At 43.9% G+C, this 20,088-nt stretch overlaps 2 protein-coding genes across 4 annotated transcripts in view; both read left to right on the forward strand.

Annotated features, from left to right (window-relative positions):
* Nucleotides 1–4,616: 4,616 nt before the first annotated feature.
* On the forward strand, nucleotides 4,617–5,677 carry LOC6536453. Its single transcript, XM_039376602.2, has one exon. The coding sequence runs from the start codon at nucleotides 5,106–5,108 to the stop codon at nucleotides 5,313–5,315; it is 210 nt and encodes a 69-aa protein (XP_039232536.1). The 5' UTR covers nucleotides 4,617–5,105; the 3' UTR covers nucleotides 5,316–5,677.
* The window catches only part of LOC6536455 (zinc finger protein 704), a 124,817-nt gene continuing 110,405 nt past the window's right edge, over nucleotides 5,677–20,088 (forward strand). For all 3 annotated transcript variants that reach the window (XM_002097000.4, XM_043207166.1, XM_043207167.1), the window contains exon 1: nucleotides 5,677–6,228. In XM_002097000.4, the coding sequence (XP_002097036.3) occupies nucleotides 5,677–6,228 (552 nt within the window). The remainder of the gene's footprint in view (nucleotides 6,229–20,088) is intronic.

Below are 20,088 nucleotides of genomic sequence, written 5' to 3' on the forward strand. Positions count from 1 at the left end.
GTCAGGTGGCCACTTGACCCCAGCCATCGAGTTGGGTTGGCCGCCAACTGCACACGGGGCTCCCAACTCCAAGGCCCCAATTGCACATGGACAAAATTCAGCTAATAGCTTCATTTTTATTTTAGAATAATGAATTATTTAATTAGTCAAACAGATACAAAAAAGAGGGAACTTAAAGAATGCTCCGCATTGCATTCTGCGGTAAGCTTTCACATATTTGCATGAGTATAAAATGTTTACGAATTTGTACATTCAATGCCAAATTGATAAATGAAGCAGCTAACTAATGAACGAAATCGAGGGACCTTTTCTCACCGTGTGGAACCGGTTGTCAAAAGTCTATCAGTCCGTGGCGATGCTTTTTTGTCATTCACATGTCCAGACTGCACATGACATAAATTTGTATCTGCAGCTGATTGTGAGTCGTGTAATAGCAGCATGTATCTTGTATCTGCGCTCATCTCGTCTACAATTTATGCTTCCTGCCAGCCCAATAGCAATAGCAATACCAATCCGCATCCCAAGCCAAAACGCCATCGCCGTCCACTTTCATGTCCGTGCTGACATGTTCACATCAATCACACGACCCCGTGTTGGCCGTTGGTAACTTGATTTTCCATTCCGTACAAACGAATCTCCCCTCGCGACCTGCTGCATGTTGGATGTCAAATAAAAATGGAAAGAAAAAGATAGAACAACAACGAAAACCAACTGAAAATAGAAGCGGATACTTTGGCAGCGAACAGGTAAACATTCTAATGATCGCAGCACGCAACTCCAAATGTCAAGGCCTTCGGCTTGGGGCTTGGAGTGGGAGTACCAAGTCGAAGACAAAGCTGGAGTCCAAGCATATGCACTATATGCTAACTGCGAGTCAAGGGCGATTTTCCGCCATCTGCGATTTGTTTGTTTTGTGTGCGGGAGAGCTTTATGTTTGGCCACTCACATTTTTGATGGACAACTCGACGCGGCGTCGGTGGCATGTCCACATCAACATATATGTCCATGTCCATGTCCATGTCCAGGCTGATGCCCATGTCCACGTCCAAGTTCGCAGTCATGACAGCACATTTGCCTCACTTTGACATGTTCCTTCACAGCTTTGGGGGTGTAGCCAAGCGATTCTAATTAGTGAGTGCCCTCTGATGGGGTTGATGGCGTAATGATAGTTGATCGTTGTGATAGCGAACGAAACTTTGGCATAATTGGGGTAGGTTAACAGCATTTGAAGGGATGTAAGAAAAGTCAGCTGGAAACTGAGGCAGTGCATGATTTGCAGACTACCAAATCCGATATGACCACTTAATCCGATCCGATGCAGTGTCGTTAATTTGCATACAGCTTGCACTTTCTCTACGTCATCACAACATCAGTGGCAACTGCCCTCCACTGTCCATTCCCCACTCCTCACTCCTCAGGCCGTCGATCGGGGTAATTTCAAGTTGATTTCTTGCCAACAAAGGCCGTCCATTGTGGGGACCTATATGTACCTTCGGCGACGTCGATGGCGATGGCGATGGCGATACCTAGGCATCAGCGTAATTGAATGGAACGGTATGGAATGACATACATATTTTGAAAATCCGGTTTCGAAGGCGATCAAATCAAATCCACACTCATACACACAAGATTGCGCATATCTACGGGTATGAGCATGTGATAAAGCAGGGAATGAAGCTACACTCGAGATTACAATTGGGAAAAGTCACATGGGTCAGATGCTATTAATTCATAGTCAATATCTATTTATTTTATGCATTTCCGGGATAATATTCTGATAAAAAAGTTGTGTATGTTGCACTATTTTAGCCGAAGTTATCTTATTAAAAACTCAATCTTTTCTAAATTGCACAGGATAATTATGAGTTTTAAGTTGCCGTTCTTGTTTAGAGTGTTGGAAATAAAAGCGGCGCCCTGCCAAATCCATCGGCTATAAAAACACTGACAAAAAAGGGTTGAACTCATAATTACAACTTTACAAAGCAAACCGAAAATCCGGTTTAATTTTCATAAAATTCGAATAAAATCTGAAAAATGGTAGTTGGCCAAGGGGATGGGGAAGGGGTAGCGGGTAGCGGATACATATACTCTCAAGTGCAACAGCTGCCAAGAACTTTTTGCTGTTGGAGCGAGTCCAATCAGAACGACCAGCGAATTGGGGACGCTGTTAGCTAACAGTCGATTCCCGTTCTAATTGCGCTCTCTTACAGCGCGCTCTTACATGGCTCTCTCTTTGGCGTTTGACCTATTTTCCAGTTTGGGTAGTGTGTCAATGCGACTGTGTGCGTGCATCTGTGTATCGGTGTATCTGTGTGTGCATGTTTTCCGTTTTCTGTATCCAACTATCGCCATCTCGCTCCGTCTAACGCCTATGCTTTGTTTTGGTTTTGCCTCTTGCCTTTTGCGTTTTCCTTCGCTCGCTCGCTGCCTTTGCTGTTTTGGTGTTGTAATCCGTGGATTGCATTCACATTCACATTTACATTTACATTCACTTTGTTGTTTTCTTTTCGTAACTGCGTATTTGTTGTAGCTCTGGTAACGCTCTGTTGATTTGTTTTCATGTTGTTGCTGCTGCTGCGGAATTTCCACTGGAGAAATGATTAATTGAATTTACCAGATAGTTCATCTTTGCACTTGGCCGCCACTCCTCTTCATCTGGTGCTTCTTCTTCTTCTTCGATTCCGGCTGAAAGGGGGAAGAAATCAGCAATCATCGCTTACCCATATCAAATATCAAAATACCAGTCGAACCAGCTGAAACTTCGAAGGATTACGATTTTCCAATAGCATACCAGTTTGAATACAAGTAAATTCAATCAACTGTCACCCTCCGCATCAATATGTATTAAATGGTGACGGAGCTTTTTTTCTCTGTGTAGCCCAACGTAGATAAGACCCACATAAGTTTTTCCTTCGCCTGTAATCAGTTGAATTTTCGACTAGATAAGAGCTGTAAGCAGTATTTCCGCACTATCTCGCAAGGTCTTCCGTCCGTCCGTCCGTCCTCCATTTTTTTGACTTTTATTTCGGCTTTTTGGTTGACTTAACAATCGCACTGATGGAGTGGGAAATACGCAGTGCATTTTCCTCGATTTCCCACTCCGTTCGCAAATGACGTCTTCAATAATGCTGGCGGCATGAAAATCCCCAGAAAATCCACCCCGAAAACGAAGCGGAAAACGCAGAAACGTCGAAACTCCAGAACAATAACTACGCAAATCTTGGCCCCGTGGCGTTCTGGATCTCCCATGGATGTGATGGTTATTGGAGTTGAAGATTGGAACGCCCATCCCCGCAATAAACGAACCCCGCCCCCTTCTTATGGGCCCTTCCATCGCCCTTCGACACTTGCTGACGTTGCCGGAGAATGCCTACAGAGGTCATTCCAAAGGCAACAACAATGCTCGGCCCGCAGAGAGCCCAAAAATACCAGAAAACCTCGAAACACATATATCCACATCCATCGGCAGCACAGCAACATATTCACATCTACAGCGCCAGCATGGAATTGATGTAAACAAAATCGAATGAATTTCAAAGCACATAACAGCTGTGAGTCGCTCACACACAGTTGGAAAACAGTCACGCACACACACGAGCACACACACGCACAGCCAACACAGCACTCTCTTTAACTGTTAAATTCTGTGACGTTATCGTTAAACCGGCCGGCTCTTTTCCGCTGCCCTACGCTAACATTTACAGAGCATTTGCGACTTTCTATATAGGTAGTCGGAAAACAATACTTCTAACTTGTGTGATATAATTAAAAACCCTTTAAAACTGTAATTTTGTTTGATTGGCAATTTTTCAAAGATTAATTAAGCTTGCAAAAATAGAACACCCTTTAAGGACTGTTAGGACGAACGCCTTAGAGTAGGCCACATGATTTTTGGTAATAGCGGGGTGAGATCCTTGATGTATGCAATACAGGTAGTTCAGGAAGCAAAACTTCCGGGATCTATTAAGGTTTGAAGAGGATCCAAGAGCATGGTTGCTCCACTTCGTTTTTCTCTCTCTCTCTCGTTTGTTTTGGGGCTGATGTTCGCTGTTCAACAGCTGTTTTCGCAACATTGTTGCTGCGTCGCCTCCAACAGCTGTTATAGCTCTGTTGTTATTGATAAACCAGAGCGAGTCGCACTCACACACGCACATTTATGATGCGCGTATGCGTTGACAAGTGCTATGTAGATTGGTTTTGTTTTCATAACTGCGTAGTATTTTATGCTGCTCTTTTTTTCAATGCTGTCCCCATGTTTTATGCTCCATCCATCCAGTGATGGCGTCATAGTTATTTTGTTGCTAAACTACTGCGCACTTAGATAGCATAATTATATGATTTGCCACTGTTTTGGATACTCTGTTAGCCGTGGAAATTGCAGTTTTCCTCTAACATTTTTATGCTGCGGGGAGGCCCAACACACTCGCACACACACACACACACACACACATGTGTTTTATTTTGCTTTTCCGAGCGCAGGTAGATGCCATAGAAACACGGCCATACACACACATAAATAAGAGAGAGTCGGAGAGGGAGAGCGCTCCGCTGTGTGTGTGTGGGTAACTGTAACTGCTGGCCGTTTGCTTTTCGTTTCGTTTTTCGTGCGCTCGCCTCAGTCTCTGATAGCCAACTCTCGGGAGCAGACCGATAAGCGCTTTTCGGGCCATTCCGCCAAACCAAAACAACTGAAAAATAGCCAACAGCCAAGTGAAAAGCCAAGCAAACTAAGTAGAAGCCAAAAACCCAAGATAAACGGGCCCACTTCTGGTGTTCCGTTTAGTTTTTTGGGCGATTTTCAAAGCAAAACAGCCACATCCACCAAAAGCGAAAAGGCAGAAAATAAAAACCTAAAAGTCAAAACAAATCAGTGCAGCAGCCGCCAATTGCATCGCATATTGCTCTCTGTGTTGTGCCAGTGTGTGTGTGCGTGTATAAAAGTGTGTATGCCTATGTGTGTGCTTGTGTGCTGGCAAGAAAACTGAGAGAAAAGTGAAAAGTAACGACCGGCAAAAGCGCGAAAAACGAAAAACAAATCAACTTTCCCCGCAGGAAGCTCGAACTGCAAACTGCAAGCTGACGTTAAAAGCGGTCAAAATTGGATTATGCTTAGGCACAAACGCAACTGCCACGCCATTCAGACGCCCAGCGACGCCGAGCATGTGAAGTTAAAGCCGCATTTCCATCCGCCCCAGTGGCTCCTGTACCGCGTCACCTTCTCTCTGGAGCTGTATCACAAGAATATCATCAAGAAACTGCCCAGTCTTGGCCAATTTCACGTTTACCGGCTGACCAAGAACGTCTGCCAGACTTAAGTAATCCACCAAAATAGCCATAGCCCCCATTAATCCGCAATAAACTCCAACTCCAATATAAAGAAAAACCGAAAAAAAGACAAAGTGCGTTTAATAACCAAACAAAAAGTGTAACTAATTGGGAAGCAGTGTGCAACAAATATTCACAAAATCAAATACTCAAGTGCAATACAAAAAGCAAAAGTGTTTAAAGTGCAAAGAGAAAATGTGGCCACCCATTTAGGCCAAGTTCAAGTTCTAAGTTCAAACAAACAGACGTTAGTAAAAAAAGACTAGCAAATCCAGCGCAGCAAATCCAAAGCGCTGGTAACTAAAATAGCCCCCCACCAACCCGGAAAGTAGAATAACCGAACGTACAAAAATGTCCACCGGCCGCCGTTTGGCCAAGCGCTCCATCATCGGCACCAAGGTGTGCGCCAAGGGCCCGGATGGCCTCTGGTACTCCGGCACCATATCCGACGTGAAAACGCCGCCCTCGTACATGGGACCGCTCTCGCCCCCGCCGCCGCCCACATTTCTGGCGCCCGGCGAGGCCCAGCTGAACGCCGATACGCGCTACCTGGTCCGTTTCGATTTCAAGACCGCCGTCGAGTCCCCAACCGCGACCACGTCGTCCACGGCCTCGTCCACATCGTCCACATCCTCCACAGATCCGTCGGTCATCGTGGAAACGCGTCGCGCTGCCAACGTACACATCAGTCCCGCTCAGGCACTGCGTCGCAGCGCCATGATCAAGGAGTTCCGCGAATCGGATCTAATTGGACCCGGATTCCGGTCCATCATGGACACCGAGCTGCAGCCCGGCCAGCGGGTCTACTTCACCTACAACGGACGCGAGCAGAGCGGCGATGTTGTCAAGCACGACGCCACCAAGGACGAGGTGATTGTCAAGATCACAACAGTTGGAAATGAGGTGAGTGCCACATCCTATTAGTCATACATACTTAATATCTAAAGGATATTTTGAGTCTGCAAGAAGCTCTTTTTGCTTAAAGGCAAATGTTTTGAATTATTTAATGTTGCTTTCCAATAAACTTAACTGGAAACAGGGGATTCAGCAATCCTTTAGATACTTTTTGTGGGGGTTGACCTGTCCACTGCATCTAAGGAAGACTGCTGGCAGAGCTGTCGACGTCTTCATCATCGCCCGCAGCATCGTCATCATCGTCCACATTATCATGAACATCATCAGCTTTGTGGGGCGGTGGAAAGTGTGTCAAGGTTGACTTGGCCACACCACAGCACGCCCCTCCCCTTTTTGGGGGCGACGCAGCATACACATGCACATAGACAGATACACATACATATATACATATGTATCTATGCGCTTATGTACTCGGGTATTCAGAGCATATATTTACTCGCACCCCAGTGTACAGTACCGTGCGATATGGCAATACATATGTACATACATACATAGTGTACATACATAGTGTGTGTATGTGCAATCGCGTTCTATGTGCAACTATGCAGCGACTGAAAAAAAGAGAAAAGCACAAAAAATACTTGTCGAGGGTCGCATTCCGCTTTTTGGCACGTAATTGGGTTACGCTCTGGGTTTGGCCTTCTTGCTCGTGCGTTCCGATATAGAGAACCCCCCCTCGATTGAGGGCCAGTTCGAGCCCCCGAGATTAGATTGACCAGAAACTGAAGCGGCTTCAGATTTAATTACGTATCTTCGATGCACAGCAGCAGCCCGAAATGTGTGGCACTTTTATGTTGCTTTTAATTCCCAAAGACCCTTTGATCCCCTGCTAAAATGGAAGCACTGAAATAACTACAAAATTCCGTATTGAATTCCCGGCAGAAGTGCAATAGTTTATAAACTTTATTGTTTGGTCTTTATTACACATCTATGCCGCTCAGTCGTGAATTTTTCCCCCAAGTTGATCCCACACACATGATCTAGGTAATCCTCCAGCCACAGCCCCTTTGCCATTACGTCACTCGAATCGTTGAACTGCTCAGCGGCTAGGCAAACACAAACAAAATTTAATAAATGAAAGCGGCGAAAAATAATTCAAGAGTGAAACATCATCGGTTGGGGCATTTATAGAATCGCCCCCGAATCCAAACTCTCAAGCCCGAAAAAACAATCCCAATGACGACGATGCTTTTCTACGGATGAGATGTTGATGATGAGATCGTGTCGTAATGAAAATTTGTTTAGAATTCGGTTTCGTGAAAGAATTCCGATGGTGGAACAAACACCCACAATAAAAAAGCGCAAAAGGGTAATGTAAATTGAGGGGAAACAATTGCAATAAATGCGCTACGAAATTCAGGGCTAAATAGAGATATATGGCTTGATGTTTCTACGCTTTGCAGCTAATTATATAGATTAATTCTACGGACTGCGGCCGCGCCTTAGCAACAACAACAACATCCAACCGGCTGATGGCAACAGATAGAGATACCCAGCAAGAGAGAGAGAGAGGGATAGAGCAGAAAAAAGATCAGATGAACTTTTCGAATTGCGTCATAAGTCAGACATATAGATGGCAAAGATACAAAGATAGTTAGATACATGAGCGGAACACATGCATCTGAGGGATAGACGCTCACACAGATACAAGTACCAATACCAATACCAATACCAACGCGGTTTGCCGGCTGACTGCGCTGCGGCGGGAAAGAGATGCAACAGCCGGCTTCGAGCTGTGCTCCGTCCCTTTCGCGCCATCTCTTCCTCGCGCCATCTCTGTTGCTCCACCTTCGGCTCTCCCTCCTTGCAGTTTCCACTGCTTGTTGTTTTTTTTTTGCCGGCCCGTTGTTTTTTCTCTCTCGACTAATAATCGCTTAGAACATTTGTAATTGTTGCATGCGAATGACGCGATACACAGGAAGAAATACCCTTACACGATGCTTACATATTCGACACATATGCGAATAATGCTGTTACCCCGGAACTAAGTGAAACAGCAGTTTGTATTCAATCCCATCGATAAGCATAGAATCTTCAGAGCTTATCAGCTCCAAAGTGATGTTACACTATCAACTGTTTTTGCTTTTCCAACCGTGTACCCGTACCTTCCAAGATACAGATACAGATACGTGCTCCTCAATGCCAAGTCAGCTGCGCATATCTTTTCCGTGTGGCGACGAGTCGATAAATTTGTCAGAGCTAGCTGGCTGCCAGATGTGTGGGCTTGTCCCCAGCCCGATGTCGGCCCATTGTGCCCAGTATCCAGTATCCAGTGCTCAGCATTCGGTATTCACTGTTCAGTATCTAGTATCTGGTATATGGTATATGGTATCTGGTATCCAGCAGATACAGATACCCGTACTGTGACCCGATCGAGTTTTATGCGCTGCCCAAAAGGGGAAAACACTGAAAATGTATCTATCTCAGCTTGTTTGGTTCACTCGCCTGGCTTTTACGATCGGTGACGAAGCTGAAAAGCCTCGCAATCAGAATCAGAATCAGAATCGGTATTGGAATTGGAATCTTTTGGCATAATCAGCTATGGTAATGTGAGTCGTATGGAAACGTGCGACTTACAAGCTCCAACTCCTATGACCTCATCATTAGCCACAAATTTGAGAATAACTAGAAATGTGAAGAGCTCAAGTTCGTCGCTGCTATGTTGTAAGTCAATCAACAATTGGTTTTTTTGTTTGCTGTGTGTTTTTCTTCTATTTTTTGTGTTTTTTTGTTGCTGCTGCTGCTTTTGTAATCGAAAAAACTGAACTGACGGTTGGGGGTGGGGAAATTTGTTACATCTATCAATAGTTGTCCTCGCTGGCATGTGATGGTCACGTGTGTGTGTGTGTGTGCGAGTGTTTGTTTGGCTCCAACCGAAATTTGTTTTTCGGTTCAACTTGAGCAGTTGCCTTTGTTTTCGACTTTTTTCTTGCTTTTGTTTGAGTCGGAAACGTGAGGCAATTAATTCTAAGGTTATTTCAAACGAAAAACTTGTTGCACGCATTTCCATCGCCATCGCCATCGTCATCGTCATCTCCATTTTCATTTACATTTCCACGTCCATTTCCAGTCGCATTTCAATTACGATGACGTATAATGGCCATGGCTATGAATCAAGTGTCCAGCAGCAGCAGCGCATATAATTTGCAAGCTCATTTAATGGAGGCCAGCCAGCTAAGAATTAAGCTCAGCTGCCGGCCAAAATGTCGGGTGTAATTTGTCAAGAGTCCGGGACTAAAGACGGGTAGCCCACTCCGATTTGTGTTGGCACTTCCGCCCAGGGTAATTTGTAGTTTTTACCCTCGTTATCTCCCGTTCTACCTGTGTTTTGCATTTAAAACGAAATTCGTTTTAATGGCATTGAAATTGACATTGCCAAGTGATTTTTTGCTGTATGTATTTTACACACATACGTATGTCTGCACGCACGCAAGTGTTGCTGCTCCCATTTCTCCAACTCACTTTTTACTTTCATTGCGAACCCAAAAAAACCAAAAAAAAAAAAGAAAAGAAGCAGAAAGCGAATATATTCAACCGTGTTCTGGCCTCTCACTTTTCGGCAGCGACCTATTTTTTTGGCCAGGCCAAAAGCGCATTTCGGCCAGCTGGTAGCAGCTCATTTGTAACTACCGCTCGCCTACCGAAATCAATCAAGTTTCTCAGGGGTTTTTGCCCGGATCTTTAGTAGTTGTAAGCTGATAATTGGATTTGGCCAGAAACTTTCCACACTCTCGTGTGTGTTTGTTTTCATAAATCCATTACTCCGGCGATCGTTTATCAAGGGTCTCGATCAGCTGGGCCATTTGAGCATGGTTGTTCCGAGTCCTGGCTGGGCATGTCTGCGCCTGCTTCCATATCCTATATCTCTATCCCTTGCAGGACTACCCGCTGTTCGACCGTGTCTCTGGACATCGAAATCGGCTAACGACCTGCCCAGGGATATCCTCTAACCTCTCACACTCATCGTTCTGCCCATTTACCCGTCTACCCGTCTCTCTTTTCGGTGCATTGCTATGGTTTTATGATACCGGCAAAAACATAAATTCCCCTTTTTGTTCCTTTTGCCTGTATGCCGTTTTTCGGTTTTTTGTTTGACCAAACTGGCCGAGGGGAAAAAAAACAGAGTGCCAGGCCACTTGAGTAAGAACCCCGTGTTTTGGGTTTTCGGTTTTCGGTATTTGGATTTTCGGTTCTGGAAACTCTGGACATGGATGGCATGGTATTGATATTGGTCTGGGTGCCGCACTCTAATGACTAATCGACCTTGCCGGCCACTACTCGTAGATCTTGCAGGTAGAAAGTCGCCGCTTTTTGGCAATTTATGATGCCCGACAACAAATAGTGCTGCACTCCAATTGGAAGCTATAAATCCGTTTGCCCTTTGAGTTATTTCTCTATATTTTTGTTGGGGTCTTTGCTGCTTCGGTGACCTTTTTGCAGGTTGAACGACTTGTCCTTTAGCTGGTTTCGGATTACCAGCGGTCTTGATCTGCTGTCATAGCGTTAATTTCTTTCATGACTCACAAATGGGAGCAATCAAAAGGGAATAGCGACTGCCAAACGAAAAATCGAAACGACTTTCAAAAAATGCCTATAGCTTGTTTCGGTTTCGGTTTCAGTTTCGTTTGAGTTTGAGTTTGAGTTTCGGTTGTTGTTATTTTTATTTTTTTTGATTTCAAAGCAGCGCCTTTTAGCTTTTTCAAGCGGCCTTTCAGCACAAGCACAACCAGATATTCACACAGACACAAACAAACCTATACACGTGAACACCTGATTTTTCGACTATGTCTGGGTGAGTCTGGCGTTTTGGGTACATGCCACCTTGGTATGTGGGTCAGTTTGAAATGGGGTTTTGATTAACGCTGAAAGAAAGACAGCGAGCAGCCAGAAAATAACAAAAAAAAATGAGAATCCGATCCCAAGTGTTTTAGCTTAAGTTTTGTGGGAAAAATGGCACAAGCATTCAGATAAAACGATATCGCACCAGTATCAACTGGTATTTGGCTTTAACTTTAAACAAAGACTGCAGTTTTTAGTTATCTACCCACCCGGAAGGCAATTTTGTTGCTTTGATGAGCGTCATAAAACGTTGGCCGAAATAGACTTGATTTGGATTGCGGAACAGCTTCAAGGGCTATATACTCAAAGTCAAGTTTGAATAAAAAATAAAAATCGAGAGCTTTAATTATTGATCTTCGATCATTTTTTGCGCAGTATCTTATTCACACGAAAGTAGGTTACGATTCGGTTTTTCTCGTCTTTTTATGTGCGTTATAAGGCTTTATTTGCTTGGCTTTATTATGACTTAATTTAAAAGTGAAAGCGATGAAGTTGAATTTTTGGTGATTAAGTAAGGCATAGAGGGTTTTCCCCAACAACAAAGAAACACAAAAAAATAAGCAATTCAAAATAGGCAGAAAGGGATGCGCAAAGTGTGAAAATGTGTTCGCCCAACAGAAAGTACAACACTCAGATACAGATACAGATACAGATACGGATACAGATACGACAAACTTGCAGATACTCAGGCGCAATGGTATGGGTGAGTGAGTGGGCGGGGGGAGTCGTGTGCGTGTCGTGGTCTCGTGTGCGTGCCACAGAACGTAAACAAAAATACGAATGTAAAGAGGAGCCGGAAAGTGCGAGATAAACAGAAAACAGCTGTACACACCAGTTAGGCGGCCAGAGCGAGATGGCAATAAAGAAGCCCAAAGCAAACCCGTTTCTTATTAACAACAGTTACGCACTTTACGCACGCTCAGTTTGCCGGTGTGTGCGTGTGTGTGTGTGTTTGTGAGTGGGACTCTCTTTTTTATAAGTATACTTTTTGCTGTTGTTGTTGTTTATTATTCGCTTTGAAGAAAAACCGGCTCTTTGGGTTCGGTTTCCATTTGATTCTGTCAGCGGAAGCACGCACACTTGCAGACAAACACACTAACGCACGCACACACACACAAACACACAAAGGAGAAGAAGCCACGCATGAAAATTGCTTTTCATGTGGCACAGCAAAGCCGAAAAATGTATAAAATAAAATAAGATGTCAACGTCACCGGTTTGCGCCGAGCAAACACAATCACACACACACACACACGCAACCAGAATTCAGCACCCTCCCCCCCACACCCATTTAGCACCCCCCTCTGGGTTCACCCTTAACCGCTTTTCCATTTTCCCCCCTTTTTTTTATCACAATTTTGATTTTGTTTTGCGCCCAATTCGCTTCTCTGCGTTTTCCCTTGCCTTTTTTTTTTGCTGCTCTCCGTAATGCGAGGCCATTGTCACTCTTCCTGGGGGGCAAAAGTGGGCGGCGGGTGGAGGGCAGTGGGCGGTAGGCGATGAGCGGTGGGAGGGGACTTTCGTCTAGGGCACTGAGAACAACTGCTTCCGGTATTTGGGTCACATGAAATTTAATCAAATTAAAATGTTTCGTCGCTTTTTCTGGCTTTTCTTCTTCTCTTTGGAAAAGTAAGGGGTGAAGTAAGGGCTGTGGTTGGGGGTGCCTTTGCATTCCATTGCCATTGAGCTGCAACAATTTCCCCTGCACCACCGAACTAGCAACCAAATTGATTGTAATTTGAAACAAAACAATGGGTTCACGGATAAATAACGGGGGCAGTGAACATGAGTCGAACTGATTTTATTAAAGAGCTATCATTTATTCATTTGATACGCTTGCTTAATGAGCGGCGATAATTTAGGTATCATTTAGAAGATAATTACTATCAATAAAGAGATTATTGACAACGAATCAATTGTGGTCTCAATTAAATCAAGGTTTATTTATTAATATATAGAATGTGTCAAAATGTGTAATTATATATTTATCAATAAAATACATACATCAAATAAGATTTAACAAAAAAATACATCAAACAAGATTTATCAATAAAGTACATAAAACAGGATTTATCAATACTATAAAATTGCGTTAAAAAACTGAAATATACATAAATGGGGTCTATGTGCTGGTTAGTTTCTGTGTGGCAGCAGCGGGCAGTTGAGTTGATTTTCACAAATTTGTTGCCACTATCCGCCAATTCTGCCCCACACCCCCCCCCCCCCCCCTTCATACCCCCATCCCCCCGGAACCCCTTTGGCGCTGATGTGCAATTGACAGCAGCAACTTGCACCCGGGGGGAATCAACGGCAGCTGCCGAGCTGAAGTCGCAGCTCAAGTGGCAGGCACATTTCAAAGCTGGAAATCCCTGAAAAGCAAGGCGATAGTAAATCTTGCACGCTTATCGTATGCGGCTTATCACGAACGTACGGACGAGTTCTCCTCGGATGGTCAATTGAAACCCCCAGTTGGTGGATTGTGTGGAGGATGGAGATCCATTGCAAGTCCACTGTTATGAAAGTTGATTTGGGAAAAAAGAGGAAAAAAGAGTTGTGTGGTAACGGCCACCAAAGCCACTTAAGTTACGAAGTTTATTTAAGTTTTGATTGCTTTTAACAGCTTAGGATCTAAAAACTTGATAATAATATGCGGTATTAAATGCAAGAAAATTATTTATCAATATTATCTCTAAGGAGATTTAGTAGTCATTGCATTATTGTTTTGTTTACCCAATTATAGTTTCTATGAGTAAATATATATTTTTAGCCCAGCAAATGAAATTGTTTTGGGACTGTGCTTTAATCCATATCAAAATCACAGCTAAATACCAATATAATACCGGTGGCTGGCAAAAACAAAGTCGAAAACTTCACACTTTCTACCGCTAAGCCGCCGTCTGTGGCCACTTTCTACCGCATTTCGAATGCAGCGTCTGCCAGACTCTCATTCATTCACTCACTCAGTCGGTCAGTCAATCTGTCAATCCACCGGCCGGCTGGACCGCCAAAGTAAAAAACACAAAACTTACGCACCCGGGTGCGAGAGAGAGAGAGAAGCGGGGTGGGGGTGAGATGGCGCCAAAAACAAAATGGCAGCCTCCCAAGCTCCGAAAAACTACAACGCAATATGGTCGCCATTTTGTTTTCTCACCGTTATGTTGGGCCCTATGCTCCCTCTCCCTTTCTGTACTTCTGTCTGTGTGTGTGTCTGTGTTTTCGTATGTATTTGTATGTATTTGGATTCGGTCGTTTTTTTGTTTATGTCGAGGCTTCTTCTTTTCATTTTTCCCTCGGTCGCGTAGGAGCGATGGCGACGTCATCGCCCAAAACCCCGCCTCCCCCCGAAAACCCAACATTTGGTCTCTATTTTCGTTTATTTACATTTCGAAAGCTACACCGCCAAGCGAATGGAATGGCGGGGAGGCAGGGGGAATAGAAGAAGAAGAAGCTTTTGAGCCGACACCCGGCCGATGTCTTCACGCGCTTTCGATGCCAATCATGCGTAAATTACGCGATTAAATTAACTTGAATGAGTTTCGTGCAGCATGCAAAACAACCTAAAAAGGGACGCCCATTTTCTCCCTTTGCCGCCCACACGACGGTGGGGTGGGTACTGTACCTAAATCGAATACCAGATAGATTGGGGAAAATACAGCACACAAAACGAGATTTATTAATAGATAAAAGGCAAAGTCAAAAGTTTAAAGAATAAACCAATTTTCCCTCGGATATTTAACAACTACATTGGCAACATATATTTACAAGCAATGCAAATATGGAATATTGATTTCCCTCTGTAGTCAAAAGTAAACAATAAATGGTTTTAATGTAGCCACCCTTCCATTTCACATCACTAAACCCTCCTTTGTCTTGACTTTAACAGTTTTCACCTCACATAACAATCAAATTCGCTTCATTGCCTTTGCTTTTGTCTGGCTCGCTGGCATACCTCTTACATTTTGGCCATATAAATTCCAGAGGGGGCGTTGACAGGGGCGTCCGTCGCAAGGGGATGACCCACTAATGGAGATTCCCTGTATCGAGTACGCCCCTGGCCAGTGACAATGCTACCGCTTCACTGCCATCTGCTACGCAATTTGTGTCGTCATCATTGCTCACTGCGTATACGTAATGTCGTACTGCTCGCGCTTGTTTGTTTGCTTACGTAGCATTTTACCCGGCGAGTGCTTTGCTTATCACACTTTCGAAAAGGCCGCATTCATTTGACCCTGCTTTATTTGCTCTGCCTTTCGCATTGTACTCGCCTCTGGATTATCCGCGCGAGTTCCATTGCAGTGCCGTATTTACGAGGCGATTAGTTGCCAAATGTCCCAAGGCCCTGCCTCTCGGCCATTTCGATGGGTGTTATTAGCCCACGCCGACTCCTTCCACTTTTCACATTTTCACTTACTCGTGGGCGTATGGGCGGATGGGTGGATGGGCTGAGGGGCGTTTTTGTGTGGGCCATAAACACTGCCTACGACGTCACGGGATAAATATAGAACACTCACTCCGCCGGGGCATTAGTCACTTGGGGTTGCTTGCGATGACGTCGTCGTTTCGCCGTTTGCCATTCAGATATTAATTGAAGCAATGCAGAAATTCCTCGAGCACTTGCCATAACAGTTACTTTTTTGGAAAAATTTTTTTTGGCCACAAACGAAGCAAAAAAAGATGTGCGCATAGCAATTGCGAATGTGGCTAATGAAAAACAGGACAGTAATACCATTGGCATTTTCTTGACAATTTTGCTCCTATTCTGCGCTACAATGAAGACTCGTAAAATTTTATCGCCTCGAATAAAATTTAATTGAAACAGGAAACTCTGGCATAAATTGCCAGATCCGTATTGAGACATGAATGACACAAAGGGTCGGCAAGGAATCCTTTGCTCGAAATCCTTCGAAACCAATCGGAATCGAAAAGGGGGGTGGTTTATGTACGCATGTATGTAAGATATGTACATATGAACGTAGGAAATGCAACTGGATATGCTCAATAATATGTGCATATAAAGTATATAAAGTATAGGGGAGCATAGCTGCTGCTGCTGCTGCTGCTGAAATGTGAAACGCAGCCAAGTTGATTGTATGATATTAGGGTAAGCCCCACGCTGTGATATCACTTATTGTCCCCAATTCTTTGGCTGTGGGTAATAATGTTACACATGGGTGTTTGGCTCACCGATCGATGTGCTTGGTCATCCAATGTTTTATCATCGGCGTGTTGATCATCTTACGGAGAACTCCATATTACTCATGGCGCCTCCCCACCACTCCATTACGATAGTATGCTGTTCTGAGTTGTGAGTCATTATGCATAAATGAGCCTTGGAATTATTAGTGGCATAATAATACCCCTACCGACCTATTTTCGTTTCTACTTGGTTCTGCATTTTGTACGCATTCTCCCGCTGCTTCTACATTTTCCTTTTCAGATTCTTTCTTTTTTCTTTTCTTTTTTTTTTATTTTGTATTTTGTTTATACGCCCATTTGGGTTATTCAACTTTCGGGAACGAGTGCCGTTGATCCCGTTCGAGTATTTCGACTGTTTGGGTCGCAGTGTGTTTTTGTGTTTTGTGTATTTTGTTTTCGGTTCTCGGTTCATTTCGGCAGGGGAACAAACGCATTTACATATTATCGATTCCGCTGCCTCCTTCGCCCGCCGAGTGCGTTTTAAATCGCGCCGTAATTGTGCTGTTTAAATCGCTTGGAATTCCAGCTGCACTCTTTGGCACTTGTCTCCCTTCCACTTCTTCGCTTTGATGGCCGATTATGAAATTATGTAATAATTTGTGAGTCGCATAAACCGATTGCAGTTGAGTCTTGAGTAGATTTTGATTGGAGTGTGCAGCAATTTGACGTTTTTGTTTGCACAATTTGGCACTTACCTTTGAACAGAAAACTATTTCATAAATTTGTACAATAGTTGAGAATTGATGATGTACCTTGAATTGAAAAATCAAGTGCTTCATGGAAATTTTCTTTTATAAATTTAATCTATTTATCCAATTTTTATGTTAATAAATTTGGGAACCAGACAAGTGGAGGAATCCTAGCCTTCCCCTTTCCTTTCTCTTAAATCTCACCCTCCGAGGGTTCAAAATGTCTGGCTCTCTCTCTCGCACGCCATATGCCCGTCTCTTTCGGCGAGCAGCTGCAGCAACAGGTGATCCTTTGCGTTGTTTTATTTTTATTATGTTTTTTGTCGGGTCTGCGGCAGAGTTGCGTCTGCCTGTTGCCCTCGCCAGATTTTGATGAAGGTCAACAAACTTGGTGGTGGCTGCTCTGAACGCGAGGCAAACGAACTCGCTCCTTGTGCCTCTACCACTGTCTCTGTCTCCCCCTCTCCCTCTAACGCAATCGTGCCGTCTCGCTTTCTCTGTCTGCGGGTTTTTGGTTCCTTTTTAGTTTGTTGCTGTGCTTGGTGGCGTCCAACGAAGCCTAAAAATCGTAATTTGAATCCAATCTTGTGCTGGGGAATTCTTTCGAAACGCCATTCAAAACGTAAAATACCAAAAAGCGAGTAGCCGGCCATCAAAACAGAAACCATACGAGTGTAAGACTACGAAAATGAAGAAGTCTATTTAATGGTAAAACCGTCATAAAAAGTCAAACCCAGATGCGTGTCAGATTTAATTTAACTATAGGCTCTCGTCATTTCGTCATAGGTCCAAAAATATGCCGGTCTTTCGGTCAAGAAACTCGACTGAGAAAACGAAGAACAACAAAAAAATAAATAAATACCCAAATAACTATGAGACAATGACTCGACTGGGAAGTGATTTGAGTCTCGTTTGGTTGCCGGGTGCTTCCCAGGTTTGTTGACCATCCATCGTCAATTTGGCCAGTGACGAAATACCCGGCTGGTTGTTTCTTGGGAAGCTGTCAGCTGCCGGTGATTGTAGCTCCATCATCTATTAGCTTTCTGTTTACAGTGCCCGAAAGGGGGAAAAGATCAAAGCTGTGGGTGGGGTTGGGTGGTGAGGGGGGATTGATTAATCAATGTTTTTAGGGGGTGGCGACCCAACAGTATAGGCCCCATTTGACCCAGTTGCTCGAACCAAACAAAATGTTTCACTCGGTTGGCAGGCGAAATGGGTCAAATGGTTCGATGCCGGCGGGGCAAACTTGTTGTTATGGCCAAAAACGGGAGGCGCTGCATGCAAATTCCCAAAGTAAACAAGCCAAAAACACGGGGTGAACAAACAAACCAGGGACCAGAAGCCACAAACCAGGCGAAATTATGACATACATTTCTCGACGGGAATGGGTAAGGGAAAGGGTAAATGTAAGGGAAAGGAGGAGGGGTGGCACGCAGATATCATCAAAACATGAAGTTGATTGAGTTCGTGCTTGGAGGGGGAGTGGCACTGAAGTGCTTCCTTTGAGCAACACACTTATGAGCATACAGGCGTATCTGTGCCTCTTTAAATTCCAAATGCAGTACGAATCACGAATATTGCGTAGCCGACAGGGTGACCAACTTGGAAGTTAAGTGTGTCACTGCTGGCTGCATTCGCTGTGGCTTTTTTTCTACATTTTCTACATTTCGCTTCGTTTTGTTTGCATCACACACGAAATAGCTCGAAAAGCAAACAAAATTTGCTGTGTGCTACTTTGGCAGCTTCTCCCCGGTTTTAGTCGCTTTTGGGAAACAAATTTAGCCCCTTGCCTTGTCGCACTTCAAAAAACTGCAAACGAAATTAATGCCAAGTCCAAAAGCTGCAGTCTCAAGTTGCAAATTTATTTGGTGTGTCAGTGCCACAATGTTTTTTATGTTTATGTTTTTGTTTTCTGATTTCGATTCCGATTCGGGGGCAGCTCAAAAGCTCGAAAAACCAAAAAAAGAAACAAACTATGCGAGACGCCCACAGAAATATTTGATATGCTAATGTGGCAATTGCCAAAGTCATTATGCAATTGTGAGTCGTTCAGTGTGTACCTGTGATGTGATGTGATGTGATGTTTCCACCATGAATATCTATTTGCAGTTGGGCAAATCAGTGTGAACTGTTGGGTGTGAATAATAACCTGCTTTCGGCTTTTCGCATTTCCCAGATGAATTATTTCCAAGTCCCATCGACGCCATCCATCACCCGCATAATTTGAATATGTATATATACGTGTGTTAATGTCGGGTCTCAATCTTTTAGCCAGAAAATCAAATTCTCATTGCAGCCGAAAAAATTCTCGGGTCGTAAAAAAAGCAGGGCGAAAATTGCGCAATTTAATTGCTGCTGGCAGACTTTTTGATTGAAATTTATGGCCCACGTTGTCCTCCGTTCTCCTGCCCATTTCTTATTTTCATCTCTCGACTTGTACGATTTTACATGTTAGCCGTGAAGGCGGCGGCAAAATGTTGGTCAATGGCACACCAAAATGCACGGCAAGAAAAGCGTGTGAATACAATAAATAACTAATGGAAATAATGCTGGAACAATTCCAAGTTAGATGGATTAGTTTTGTGTGTTGCAATTTGGTTTCAGTGCACAGGAATTTGTTTGGATGCTCCGAATCGAGAGAATTACAATATCAATTTGTCTGCGAGTGATTTACTGCGAGTCGAGCATAATAGAATTGATTGAGATACTGTATCTGTTTGTATTTTTAGCTGCGTAGTTTACTCGTATTTGCACCTCGCACTCGAGGAGAACTATTTCGATTCTCTTCCTATATGCATATATGTACATATAATAGTATGTATGTATTTTCACATGCGGTACAGTGCAGTGCATGCATATAGCGCTTATCTGACCCAAGTGCCAAGTAAATATGCTCTGATACATATTTAGATGGCAGCTAATTGAAAGGCGAACGGAGGAGGAAAACATTTGCATAGAGCGCCAGAGCGCTCAGCTCAGCTGCAGATAATGCAAGGCAAGCTCAGGCGCACAAAGAGTGGCCTAATTAGTGTCAAGTGTTGCCCCAACAACGACGACAGCAGCGACGACAGCAGCAGCAGCAACAGCAGCAGCAGCAACACAACAGCAGCAACTTCAATGAAAA

This window comes from Drosophila yakuba, chromosome 3R (assembly GCF_016746365.2).
Source record: "Drosophila yakuba strain Tai18E2 chromosome 3R, Prin_Dyak_Tai18E2_2.1, whole genome shotgun sequence".
Taxonomy (NCBI): Eukaryota; Metazoa; Arthropoda; class Insecta; order Diptera; family Drosophilidae; genus Drosophila; species Drosophila yakuba.

Coding starts and splice junctions, on each gene's coding strand:
- LOC6536453 (XM_039376602.2), top strand. CDS start 5,106: ATGCTTAGGCACAAACGCAACTGCCACGCCATTCAGACGCCCAGCGAC.